Source organism: Mus pahari, chromosome 20 (assembly GCF_900095145.1).
Source record: "Mus pahari chromosome 20, PAHARI_EIJ_v1.1, whole genome shotgun sequence".
NCBI lineage: Eukaryota > Metazoa > Chordata > Mammalia > Rodentia > Muridae > Mus > Mus pahari.
The window spans coordinates 29,954,227-29,968,177 of record NC_034609.1 but is presented as its reverse complement, the minus strand read 5'-3'; the positions used below and the strand labels follow the sequence as shown (position 1 = coordinate 29,968,177).

The 13,951-nt window shown below is 47.2% G+C and overlaps 1 protein-coding gene across 2 annotated transcripts in view; it reads right to left on the bottom strand.

The window, feature by feature from the left end:
- Positions 1–5,266: 5,266 nt before the first annotated feature.
- Cdh3 (cadherin 3) overlaps positions 5,267–13,951 on the bottom strand; it is a 45,219-nt gene continuing 36,534 nt past the window's right edge. The window contains exons 13-16 of one of the 2 annotated variants that reach the window (XM_021220141.1): positions 12,700–12,909; positions 9,170–9,300; positions 8,708–8,854; positions 5,267–6,974 (exon numbers count right to left, since the gene is read on the bottom strand). In XM_021220141.1, the coding sequence (XP_021075800.1) occupies positions 6,765–6,974; positions 8,708–8,854; positions 9,170–9,300; positions 12,700–12,909 (698 nt within the window). In that variant the 3' untranslated portion in view covers positions 5,267–6,764. The remainder of the gene's footprint in view (positions 6,975–8,707; positions 8,855–9,169; positions 9,301–12,699; positions 12,910–13,951) is intronic. The other variant, XM_021220140.1, reaches the window with a different exon arrangement.

Below are 13,951 nucleotides of genomic sequence, written 5' to 3'. Positions count from 1 at the left end.
AAAAAAAAAAAAAAAAAAACCAACCAAACAAACAAAAAAAGAGGTCTTCGGATCTCGGTTGGTAGAACACTTGCTTGCCACTCATGAAGGATTAGGTTCAATTACGCGCTTCATACACTAGGCGTGGTGGTATATTCCTGTTAGGTTAGCATTTGGGAGGCAGGAACAGGAGAACAGAGGGTGAAGGGTACGCAGAGAGTTCAGATTTGAACAGCCTGGGACACCTGAGACACTGGCCTCAAAGTAAACATAAAGTCCCATCCTGTCACTCTGTCTCTCCAGGTGTCTTCCTGTGTAGATCAGGCTGCTCTGGAACTCTCAATTCCTCTCATTCTTCCTCTTAAGTGCTGAGATTACAGGTATACACCACGGTGTGCCACCACGCCCAGCCCAGCACTTCTCCTCTCTCCATTTCCTTTTCTTGGCTTTGTTTTAAACTCCCTCATTTTATCATTGTACATGTACATGTTTTGCCAGCATGTATGTTGTGCACTGTGTGCATGCTGGTTGGTGCCCATGTTAAGTCAGAAGAAGGCTTTGAATCCCTTGGAACAGGAGTTTTATGTTTGTGAGTCACCATGCTGGGAATTGAACTTGGGTCCTCCTGCAAGAGTAATACGTGCTGTGCTCTTAACCACTGAGCAGTCCCTCTGACTCTCAATTTCCTTTTTAAAAGGAAAGCATAAAATGCTCGTTGAGAGACCGTAAGCAACTCTTTGGTAAAGGTCGTGGCTCATCACACAGCCCGATGATGAATATGGACTGCTCAGACACCATCCCCATCATCAGAGAGGTTTTTTTTTCCCGTTCACTGATTCAACAAGTATTTACCGAGCCTGTGTTCTGTGCAGGCGGAGCTGCCTTTGTCAGCAGACTTCCATGTAAGGTATGCCACAGCCAGTGGCCCTGTGGCATGTGCCCTCCCTTCCTGTGGCACCACCCTGCCAAGCCAGGCTGCAAAGGCCAACCCCAGCTGTGGTTTGGGAGAACGGTGCCCTCTGCTGGGAAGGAAGGGGACGTTCCTTTGAGATAACCACAGTAACTGATCACTGGGGATGTCCTGGGGAATTTCTGGGTCTTCCCATGGAAGCTCACCTTCCATGGAGGATCTGTGTATATGGATGTGTATGGGATGCCGTCACGCCCCTCAACCTCCTCCATCAGTAGGGCTAACTGTCATCTTACACAGCCCTCCCATGCTAAGCACCCTTCTGAGCACCCCATTTGCAAAAGGAGGCACAGAGAGCGGAAGCAGTTTGCCCAAGGCTTCAACCAGAAGGGCAGGATCTGGATTTGGCCTCTGAACCATGGTTCCTTATAGAAACACTGGCTAGGAAGACCAGCAGAGGCAGCTTACACCTTTAATCCTGCACTGGGGAGGCAGAGGCGAGTAGATCTCTATGAGTTTGAGGCCAACCTGGTCTACAGAGTGAGCTCCAGGACAGCCAGGGCTACACAGAGAAACCCTGTCTCAAACAAACCAAAACAAAACAAAGCAAAAAGAAAGAGGTGGGAAGGAAGGCTCTGCCTTCTTTGTGAGCAGGGGATCCTCGGAGTTCCCCAGTGAGTCAAACTAGACTCATACAGGATGGAATCCTGGTGAGGGGGCTGCTCCAACTGTCAGTGGTGGCCTGTCACCTGGCTGACCTCTCAGACAGTCCCTTCCCTGACTGGACACGCAGAATTACCTACACCCTAATGGAGGGGAAAACCCCAGGAAAGACTGCTTAGGTCAGCCACAGAGTAAAAAGGTCTGCTACCAAGATGGATGGATGATCTTACCTGGGGTGAGGGGTGTTTGTAAGGAGAGTGAGAGGAGGGGACTGAGGAGGCAGGAGTCAGGGAATCTAAGATCTTTCTCAAAGGAAAGCTCTGGGGGGCTGGGTGTGGGGTGGGTTTGTTTTGCTACAGTTTCAGCAGGAAGCCGGAGGGTGGCTTTGAACTCTCACTTTCGCTAGTATTGGGATCTTTGGTTCAGTGCATCCTTAGAGTCACCTTTTCTTTTCTTTTGGGCATTTTAGAAGCCTGGGGACAGATTTGAGGTCTGACAGGTCTCCTCAGCACCAACTAGCCATTCCAGGTTGGGCCTTCCACTCCAGAGAGCCCTGATCTCAATCAGAACTGTATCAGCAGACCCTGGAGGCGGCTTTGAAGCCTCTACAAAGCAGATGCCCTGGACCGTTTTGATGTAGTTAGAAACAAAACAAACCCTTAGAACTTAGGTTCACAGATGGTGGTGGGGGCAGAACAATACCAGATTGGGATTGATGGAGACAACAGAGGGGCCCACACACTGTTGTGCAAACATGACACAAAACATGAGCGCAACACATGGGGTAAACGCCGGAGGGCACACACATCTGACAAACTACAAAAAGATCAGCCAGATACCCAGGCAGTGCTTGTTATTAGTTGTGTATGTGTGTGCAAGCGTGTGCAATCATCACTCACCAGGAATACTTAAGAGATAGTGACTTACACTCTAAAAATATATATTTTTTTAAAAAGCAAAAAAACACAAAAACACAAAACAAAAAACAAAACTGTGGGGCTAGAGAGACAGCTCAGCAGTTAAGAGCACTAACTGTATTTCCAGAGGTCCTGAGTTCAATTCCCAGCTACCACAAGTAATGGGATCTGATGCCCTCTTCTGGTGTGTCTGAAGACAGCTATCTATAGTGTACTCATATTCATGAAATAAATCTTAAAAAAAAATTTTGGGGGGGCTGGTAAGATGGTTCAGAGGGTAAGAGCACCCGACTGCTCTTCCAAAGCTGCAGAGTTCAAATCCCAGCAACCACATGGTGGCTCAGAACCATCCTTAACAAGATCTGTCGCCCTCTTCTGGAGTGTCTGAAGACAGCTACAGTGTACTTACATATAATAAATAAATAAATCTTTAAAAAAAAAATTTTTTTTAAAAGTTTGTGTGTTCATGCGTGTGTGGGTCTGGGAACAACTTAGGACGTCAGTTCTCTTGAGTCCCAGATCGGCAAGCACCTTCACCTGCTGAGCCATCTCATCAGCCCCTGGTGTCTTGCTCTGGAACCTAAGGATGACCACGGGTCCAAAGTCTCATTTTGCGGATGGAAAGCATATTCACAGCAGGAGAACGATCGCTATGGCACATACCCTGACCACCTAGGCCAGGCCAGTCCTTCCCAGACACTCAGGCCGGTGACTGTTTCCCCATTGTCAAAGGAAATTCATTCACAGAGGCCAGGCTTGGCTGTGAAAAGCCATTTCTCCCCTGGCACCCTCCACGAATCCCAGGAGGGAAGCCGGGTGAACAGTGGCTGTTTGGTTTTGTGTGGCTGCAGGTAGGATTTCCCTGCTTCATTCAGAGGGGAGTCAAAGATAAGGGGCAGCAGGTGTGACTGGCTAGGACATCCAATCCTTCCACTTATCAACAAGAACAGCAGGGGACCAGAGGCTCAAAAGAAGCGGTAGGAACAGCCTTGGTCTGAGTCTGAGGTACAAAGAATAGGCGAGAAACCCACATAATCCTCTTTTTTTTTTTTTTTTTTTTTTTTTGTTTTTCTTCGAGACAGGGTTTCTCTGTATAGCCTTGGCTGTCCTGGAACTCACTTTGTAGACCAGGCTGGCCTCGAATTCAGAAATCTGTCTGCCTCTGCCTCCTGAGTGCTGGGATTAAAGGCATGCGCCACCACGCCCGGCTTTGAATATTTTTTATTAGTGTGTATATGCATGGTATGCAGAGACAACCTGGGAGTTACCTACTACGTGGGTCCCAGTTAGAGCACACTCGGGCTGTCTGCTCTGGTGGCAGTCACCTTCAACTGCTGAGCCTAGATTTCATCAGGTGACATTAGTTGTCAGTCTTGATATCAAGCCTAAGCGTACACCCCAATCACCTGGAGTCTATATAATTCAACTGCAGGCTCCACCCTAGCATGCGGTGACAGCTGGGGCTTCTAGGTCCAGGATGGATTAGAAGTACAGCTGCTTTAAAGATTTAACCACTCCTGGAGCTGGAGAGAAAGTCCCAGCAGTTTAAGAGCACTTGATATTCCTACAGAAGACCTGGGGTTTAGTCCCCAGTGACAGGACAATACAGAGAGGTTTCTCCACGTGGAAGCTATCTTAGGTTTGACTAGAAAATGAGCTCCTTGTTGGAGACTCTCATGAAAAATCAACCAACTCTACTCTAAGAACCCAAGGGTCAAGATACAACCCAGGCTAATTTATCTTGGTTTCTTCTGTTAAACTACCTGTTGTGCAAAACTTGTTTCAGTTAACTGCTTATCTTAGCTTCTGTTACAACTACCTGCATGCTCAAAAGCATCCCCTCCCCCCACTTGTTTGCTCAAAAGTGTCCTCTGCAGCTACCAAGCAAGAGACCAGATGTGGTTTTTGCCTTCAAAGCCACTTGTTCTAAAACCTCAGGGCTACACTGGTGACCTGGACCCAAGTGTGGTCCTGGTCAGCTGGAAAAAGAATTTCAGTTGTCTACAGACTGTGTCTGAGTGGTCTTCTTTGGTGAGCTCCCCATAACATCAGCACTCACATGGCAGCTCGCCACAGTCTGTTCTGTAACTCCAGTTCCAGAGGAGCTGATAGCCTTTTGTGGCCCCTCTGGTATGTACACAGTATACATACATACATGCAAGCAAGACATTTGTATGCATAAAAATAAACCTCAGAAAAGAACTCCCCACTCTAGTCAAGTGTGAGGTCTAACACCTGTAATTCCAGCATTAGGAAGCTAGGGAAAGACAATCTTGAGTTTGAAGACAGTGGGTTAGAGAGATACTCTCTCCAAAAACAAACAAAACAAACAAAAACAAATAAACATCACGGTCAGGGGAAGAAACATCCATTATAACCTAAGCAATTTCTTTAGCCCCATTCGCTCTTCTCACTCACTGAAAAGGACATCTATGTCTATGGCCATACTTAATAAACTCTGTATCTTCTGAAATGAACAATTTTGTGGGCCTGGAGAGAGATGGCTAAATGGTAAAGATTGCTGACTTCTTCAGGAGGACCTGGGTTCAATTTCCAGCACCCACAGGGCAAGTTGCAGTACTCTATAACACCAGGTCCGGGGATCCAACACTTTCTTCTATTGCTTTCTTGGGCAAAAGGGGCACCAGGTACACACGTGGTACAGAGATGCCCATGCAGGGAAAACACCCATTTACATAAAATAGAAAATTGTTAACTAAAGACATCATTCTGTCTTAGGCTCTCTTGCCCCAGCATGGTTAGGAACGTTCTAATTTAATATAACCAACTCTTTTAAGTGAATTCTCTAATCTTCTGTTTTACGTATAATTTAAAGTGAAGCAAAAACAACAACAAAAAAACCAAAAACAAAGCAAAAACAAACAAACCAAAAAACCCAACCCTCACAAAGAAGTCATTGTCACTCTGTAATGCAGGAAAATCTCCTCAGAGGATGGATGTGAGGCCAAGTTAAAGATGGCATCAAAGCTAAGTGCTGTTGGCTTTCTAGGTTCCGAGTGAGTGGTAGCTCTTACCACGTGGCAGGTTATCAATTTACTCCACCAGAAAACCTGTTTGTTTGAGACATGATCTCACCACAAGGCTCTGGCCGGCCTGGAAAGTATTTCTGTTTTCTGAGACAGTCTTGATAGGTAACACAGGCTGACCTCCAATGTAAGCTCTCCTGCCTCTGTGGAGTGCTAGGATTACAGATCCACCACCCATGAGCCTTCCCCGACCCCCATCCCCTGACGCCCGGCCTCACTTGTATGTAGCTCACAGAGACTCCAGGCTCCTGATTCTACCCCCCAAGTCCTGTGACTACGGGCTTGGAGCAATCAATTCCAGGGAAGGAAGTTAACTGTGGTTCTCTCATAGCTCTGAAGCTGCCGGGGAGAGGGGAGGTCTGTATCCCACCCCCCCCTCCCGTCATGCCATCATTTCTGCCTTTCTGGCCTGAGATCAGATGAGCCTATGGATCCTGAGCCACAAGGGGGAAGTTGGGGGGAAGCGAGGGCATTTGCAAGAGCTTGTAAAAAATCTAAAACCCACCAAGCCAAACGCTTCTGAGAAATAGGTTAAGTCTTTCATTTTAAATCCACTCCCCTAGCACCTCTGGGAAAAAAGTTGATTTTAATAAAAAAATTCTAGTACATTTACACGATTGTCATCACTCTCCATCTACTGCACACAGCAGGGAAAATAAAAAAATACGAGACAACTTAGATATACTCAGTATTAAAAAAAAAAACACAAAAAAACACAAAAAAAGAGGCAGTGACCCCCTCCCCAGTGTGAGGCCTCAAGGCCTGGAGATCAGAGAAATGTACCAGGGCCAGAGCCCTGTAGGCTTCTCTTCTGGAGGGCCTGAGGGGACACTGATGTCCGCACCCTGCCCCACCCACCCCGAGCCTCTTTTTGAAAATTGCATTAAAGAAAAACAGGGCCTTAGTTAGGGGCCTCTTTCTAAAGAGAGGGAGCCATTCCAGTGGGACAGTCACCGAGCAAGTTCAAGGCCTGAGAGGACAGAGCTGTGTGGCAGGCCGGAGACCTTTAGACATTCCACTCCGAGAGGGGCTCAGCCATGGCTGGGGGGGGGGGGGCATCAGTGTTGACGTCAGAGTCACATCCTTCCATCGGAAAGGCTCACAGTCCAGCCTTCAGGTCAGATGCAGTCTGCTACGCAGGCCACTTCCGGGCGAGCTTCAGTCCTGGCTGGAGGGGGAGCCGGGCTCCCTAGAGATGCTGCTGTGACCCGTCTGCAGTTCTTGCCTGGACAGCTTGGCAGGGCCAGCCTAGTCATCCTCACCGCCACCATACATGTCCGCCAGTTTCTTGAATCGACTTCCCCACTCGTTAAGGTAGTTGTAGTCCTGGTCCTGGTCGGAGGCGGAGGAGGTGAGGGAGCTCAGGGAGGCGGCGTCAGAGCCGCTGCCCTCGTAGTCAAACACCAGCAGGGAGTCGTAGGGCGGGGCAGTAGGGTCAGTGTTGGCAGCCTTCAGGTTCTAGGGAAGCGGGAGAGCAGCAGTCAACGCTGATTGGATGGAGACCCTTGCCAGCAGCCTGGGATCTGGCAAATCAGGACACCCGCTGAGCCTCTATACCCACCCCAACCTCCACATGGACACACCCCCTACCTCCACATCGACGTTTTTCTCCTTAGACACATAACATAATTATTTTTAAAATTATTATTATTATTATTATTATTATTGAGACAGGGTCTCCCTATGTAGCCCTGGCTGTTCCGGAACTTAACTCTGTAGGGCCAGGCCGGTGCTGAATTCGCAGAGATCTGCCTGCTTCTGCCTACTAAATTCTGGGACTAAAGGCATGTACTACTACACTAAACTTTAAAATAATTAATAATAATAATAATAATAATAATTTGGAGGGGCTTGAGACAGGGTTTCTCTGTGTGGTCCTGGAACTCGCTCTGTATACCAGGTTGGCCTCGAACTCACAGGGATCTATCTGCCTCTGCCTTCTGAGTTCTGGAATTAAAGGTGTATGCCACCAAGCTAGGCCTAAAAATTACTTTTATTTTTAAAAGGTTTATTGATTTTATGTGCATTGGTGTTTTGTCTGCACATGTCTATGCACCATGTGTATGCAGTGCTTGTGGAAGCCAGAAGAGGGCACTGGATACCCCTAGAACTGAACTGGATTACAGAGAGCTGTTGGTCTCCATGTGGGTTTTTAGACTCAAACCCCAGTCCTCTAGAAGAGCAGCAAATACTCTGAATGCATGTGCATCACGGACACTAAGTACATAAATAAAACATAAAAACATAAAATAAAATAAAACATAAAATAAAATAAAAAGCTAAGAGGCCGGGCTGGTGAGATGGCTCAGTGGGCAAGAGCATCCGACTGTTCTTTGGAAGGTCCGGAGTTCAAATCCCAGCAACCACATGGTGGCTCACAACCATCCGTAACAAGATCTGACTCCCTCTTCTGGAGTGCCTGAAGACAGCAACAGTGTACTTACATATAATAAATAAATAAATCTTTAAAAAAAGAAAAAAAAATTGGACTACTTGGAAGGCAGGACAATCTCTGAGTTTGAGGTCAGCCTGATCTACACAGAGAGCCCTGGTCCACAACATCCAAGGCTACACAGAGAAACCCTATCTCAAATCAACCAATCAACCAAGTCAAGGCTGGCGCAATGGCCCAGCAGCTAAGAGCACTGGCTGCTCTTCCACAGGACAGGGTTTCAGGTACCACCACCCACTTGGGGGCTCACAACTGTCTCCAACTCCAGTCCCAGGAAATCCAACATCATCCTCTTATGGTCTCTGAGGGCACTGTACACATGTTGTTTACAATCATGAATGTAGGCAAAACACACACACACACACACACACACACACAGAGAGAGAGAGAGAGAGAGAGAGAGAGAGAGAGAGAGAGAGAGAGAGAGAGAGAGAGAGAGAGAGAGAGAAGAAAGCTCGAGCGTCTTAAACACCAAAAATCCCAGATAAAACCTAAGTTGCCTGACTGATTCCAGAGTATTTTGCTAGTAACTCAGTGTTTAAATAAATGATGAATTTTGGAATTTATGGAGGAGGAAAGAGAAACCCACAGATACTCAAGTACGCAGAGATCACAGATAATGTGGTTGGAGAGCAGAACTGGGATTAGAACTTGGTCAATGCAGAAAGCCTGTGTTTGTTCTTCCATGCTTGTGCCTGGCCCAGAGCTGCTCTCACTCGGTAAACCTGCCATGCCTCACCTCAATGATGAAGTTCCCGATTTCATCTGGGTTGGCGGGCCTGGGTCGGTACATGGGGGTGGGGATGAAGGTTGGCACTACGTCGTTTCGGAGAACCACCTCAGGCCTGGCCTCCAGTCCCCGGTGGAGTTGGGTGATGTCATAGTCCTTTATGAGAACAAATGGGACCACTGGGTTGAAAAGGTGCCCCGTTCTCCATCAGTCACATCTCACCCCCCTCAGATGCTCTGCAGGAGGCCAGAGATCCCAGAAATCCCTCATTTCTACAGACTTGAGAGCCACTTAGCTGGGGCAAAGAGCCTATGGCACTAGACATCTTCCCAGGAGAGGGAGCTGGTGGGCAGTCCTGCGTGAGGACTGATGGGCCTGTCATGGCTGGTCAACATAACTAAGAGAGGTTGACAGGTGACCCAACCATTCCCATCATAGGCCATGGGGGCACCAATCCCTCCAGTGACTCACCTGATCCTCTTCGCCACCACCCTCTTCTCCGTAATAGAAGACATTGTCACGAGTGTCATCCTCTGGGAGCAGAAGGGGCTCTTTGACCTTCCTCTTCTTCCTCACCAACAGGAGGAGAGCCAGCAGAAGGACTGAAATGAGTGGAGAAATGTAAGCATCCCCAACCACGAGGCCAGATAGGCCCCCAGGGCACAGGGCATCTATCTATCTATCTATCTATCTATCTATCTATCTATCTATCTATCTATCTATTTTTCAGAGAGGGTCTCATGTACTCAGATTCATCTCACTGTTTGGCTGAGGCTAGTCTTGAACTTCTTTTTTTTTTTTTTTTTGGTTTTTCGAGACAGGGTTTCTCTGTGTAGCCCTGGCTGTCCTGGAACTCACTTTGTAGACCAGGCTGGCCTCGAACTCAGAAATCCACCTGCCTCTGCCTCCCGAGTGCTGGGATTAAAGTCATGCACCACCACGCCCGGCTTAGTCTTGAGCTTCTGACCCTCTTTTTGATGGCTATTCCTGGTTGTTAATTTGAATACATCTGGAATTAACTAAAACCCAAGCAGCTGGGTACACTTGTGAGGGATTCTGTCTTAATTAAATCGCTCGAGGTGGAAAGACCTACTTTTTTTAAAAAAAGATTTTCTACACACACACACACACACACTGTCACTGTCTTCAGACACACCAGAAGAGGGCATCAGATCCCATTACAGATGGTTGTGAGCCACCATGTGGTTGCTGGGAACTGAACTCAGGACCTCTGGAAGAGCAGTCAGTGCTTTTAACCACTGAGCCATCTCTCCAGTCCAGGGAAGACCCACTTTTAATCCATACCTTTTGAGGTGGGGAGACCCACCTTTAATCTGGGCCACAGCGTCTGCTGGCAGCCTATATAGGGACATGGAAGAAGGAAACTTGCTCTCTTTGCCTGCTCGCCCTCACTCTGGCTGGCAAGTCTGTTCCTGCACTGGTATTAATGCCTACTTCTTTGGGATTCTGGTGTATACTGAAGACCAGCTGAGATATCCAGGTTCATGGACTGAAAAACAACTAAAGTCTTGACCCTTCCATTGGTAGACAGTCTCTGGTTGGACTAGCTGGACCACAGCCTGTAAACCATTCTAATAAATCCTGTATGTAGGCGTATATGTACATATATCCTTCAAATGCTAGGATCACAGGAACACACTACCATATCCCGCTCCATTTAGATTTAGAGTCCCCCCCCCCCAGTCTCTTTTATGAACATTCATAGCTTTACCTTTAGGTCTCCACTTAATGCCTCCTCCTCCTGGAAGCGACATGACTCCACTTCCACCTAAAATCCTATAGAACTTAACTAGATCAGACTTCCCACACTGGTGGTATTAAGGGGACACATGCCCCCACTAGTCACTGTTCCCTTCCCTGAGTCTCTTAGTCATCTGATGTCCTCTAAGTTAGCTACAGACTTAAAGGTAAAATAATTTAATGTTGATACACTGTAATCTAACCGATCTAGCTCCAAGTGCTACATTGGAAGGACCGCCTTCCAGTTACACAGCTGGATAGACTGGCAGAGCATCTGCCTGGGAAGAACTGGCCAGCTAAGGCCAGGCTGTTCTCCTCAGCTGTCACGGGGTACCCGCTCACGGGTAAGAATTGGCCAGCTAAGGCCAGGCTGTTCTCCTCAGCTGTCACGGGTTCCCCACTGTGACAATTACTGCTTGGGGTGGTTATTGTTGTAGTTATTATTACTAGAGGTGGTCGCGGCTGACAGAACCACTGTCTAGATAAGACCAGCTTTCTTTGGAAGGTCATGGCTTCTCAGGATGCACACAGAGGTATGGAGCAGATGTGACTTTCATCTCTTTTCCTCCGCAGTCTAGGGGGTCTGGGGGAAGACAAAAGGGAAGCTGGATCTCTCACAAGCCCAAGGCTTATGTGTATCTGCCTACTCACTTCTCCATTTGGCCTGGCTGGGCATCTCTCTTCCCTCAACAAGCTGGCAAAAGGAAACTGTATTTCCTCATCCTCTTTCCCCCAAGTCCCCATCATAGTTCAAACTTATTCCCCTTTTATTTATCTTCCTTTTTCAAGATAGGGTGTTATAGTGTCCAATAGCCTTGAACTCACGATGTAACCAAAGATGAACTGAACTTACTCCCCCTGCCTCTGCTTCCCAAGAACTGGAACTGCAAATATTTGCCACCATACCCAGTTTGGGGGGATTTATTTACCTCCAGAGTGTAGCGATTAAAGGCGTGGGCCACCAGGGTCAGCTATTATTTATTTATTTTACTAATTTATTGTTAAGTTAGCACACAGAGTAAGGGGGCTTCATCACCTCGTCTTCACACACGTGCTATTACACTTTGCTCCCTTTGTTCCGGGGTCCCACCGTCCACTCATGTTGGCCTCTCTTCCCCTACACAGGGCCCCTTTTTGTTATGACATGAAATTCATTACTTCTTTTCTACTTCCTCCCCTTGTAACTCCACTCTCCTTTCATGACCTGCAAACACTCATATATAAACACATACAGACATGCACGTACATAAATATATTTACATTTAGGATCCTAAGTCTGGGTACCACATGTGAGAGAAAGCCTGTGGTAATGTCTCTCTGGCTTACTTCACTTAGCATAATGATTTCCAGTTGTACCCATGTTCCTGCGAAGGTCATGAAAGAAATTTGTTTTAACTAAACACTTCTGCTTACTGGTCTAGTGATTCTTACACTGTATCGTGTCTTAAAAGCCATTGAGGGTTTGTTAAAACACACTCCTAAGTTTCTGGATCCACAGGTCTGCATGACTGCAGACCCAGGAAACTGCCTGTTCTTTAAAAAAGCAGGTGTATACTGCAAGGGACAGCCAGCGAGGTAGCAAGAGGCTGCCTAAAACTAGGGGTCTCCCTCCCTCCCTCCCTCCCTCCCTTCCTTCCTTTCTTTTTTTTTTTTTTTGGTTGTTTTTTTTCGAGACAGGGCTTCTCTGTGTAGCCTTGGCTGTCCTGGAACTCACTCTGTAGACAAGGCTGGCCTCGAACTCAGAAATACGCTTGTCTCTGCCTCCCGAGTGCTGGGATTAAAGGCGTGCGCCACCATGCCTGGCGGGAGTCTCCCTTTCTAACAAATCCCTGAACTGCCCGGAACCACTGCCTGGCATAAACCAGAAGTTCTAGAAACATCTACTGACTAAATGATACTCTAGAATTTAGAGTTTAAGAAACGAATGAGTTTGGGGAAGAGACCAATAGCTCAGTAGTTAAGAGCACTGGCTACTCACGCAGAGGAACCAGATTCAATTGCCAGCATCCACATGGCAGCTCAGAGCCATCTATAACTCCAGTTCCAGGTGATCTGACCTTGTTATGGCTTGCACAGGCACACACCCAGTGGACATGCACACAGGCAGCCAAAACTCTCATATCCATAAAACTAAAGAAGAGAAAGAAACGGATGAACAATATTGGATGCCCTCTTAGAAGTTCTGAGAAGAGTCATGTCTCTTATCTACCCAGGGGCACAGGGAGGCGTGTGGTACTCACTCAGCAGTGCCAGGACAGCACCCAGGATGGGGAGGATGAAACCACCCTTCCAGGGTCTGGGGCAGTCATTGAACACTTGGCCATGGCAGTCACACACAGTGGCCCTGATCATGGTTAGCTGTTCCCTGTTGCCATGGTCAGACAAAGAAAGGTGCAAGTCATACGTGTCTTGTTTCAGGAACTTCTTCAGGGACAAGGCCACGGTGTCTCCTGGAGAGACAGATACATTTATTACCTTAGGAGTGTCATATGGGTTAAGCACTAAATACAAAACTGCAAAACTTTGTGCCAACACAGCCTCAGCACCCAAAGAACAAAAGGCAGATTTAGTCTAAGTGTAGCGTTGTGATGTTGTGATGGAATACCTGCTCAGCATCGTTAGGCCCTGGGTTCAAGACCCAAAACAGACAAGCCAAACAAACAGAGGATCTCTAAAACCCTGGCACAGCAAAACTTTGCTGCTGTAAGGATTGTTCGGTTTCCAAAATTAACTCATTTTTCAGTATCTTTTCTTTTTCAAAATTGTCACTTACTGTTTTTGTTGCTGGTGTTTGTACACGCGTGTGTGTGCTTGAATGTGGGCATGTGTGTGCTATGATGCACATGTGAGGATCAGGAGACAAGTCTTTTGGGAATCAGTTTTCTCCTCCACCTCTGGGTTCTGGGAGTCAAACTTAACGTTCCATTAAGCTGGACTGCATTTGTATCTATGGAGAAATCTTGCTAGCCCACAAAAATTATTTCACCTCCCCCAAATGCGTATGGGTATTTTCCCTACACGTGTGGGTATTTTGCCTGCATGTATGTTTGCGTGTCTGTGCACCATGTGTGTGCCCGGTGCTCTTGGACGCCAGAAGAATGTGGTGTGAGATCACTTGGAACTGTGGTTACAGATGTTATGAGATGCCATGTGACTGCCGGAAACTGAACCCTGTGCTCTTAACCACTGCATTATCTCTCCAGCCCCAGTTCATTATTTTTAAATTAATTAATTTATCTTTTACAAGTCAGTTTCTGCTCTGTAGTCTGAGTTGGTTTCAAACTCATGGCAATTCATTTCCCTCAGTCTTTGTAGTGCCGGGATCACAGGTGTGAGCTACCACACTTGGGTGTTTCTTTATTAAAAATAAACAAACAAGAAAGCAATGACAGGGCCGGGTGGTGGTGGCGCATGCCTTTAATCCCAGCACTCGGGAGGCAGAGGCCAGCCTGGTCTACAAAGCGAGTTCCAGGACAGCCAAGGCTATACAGA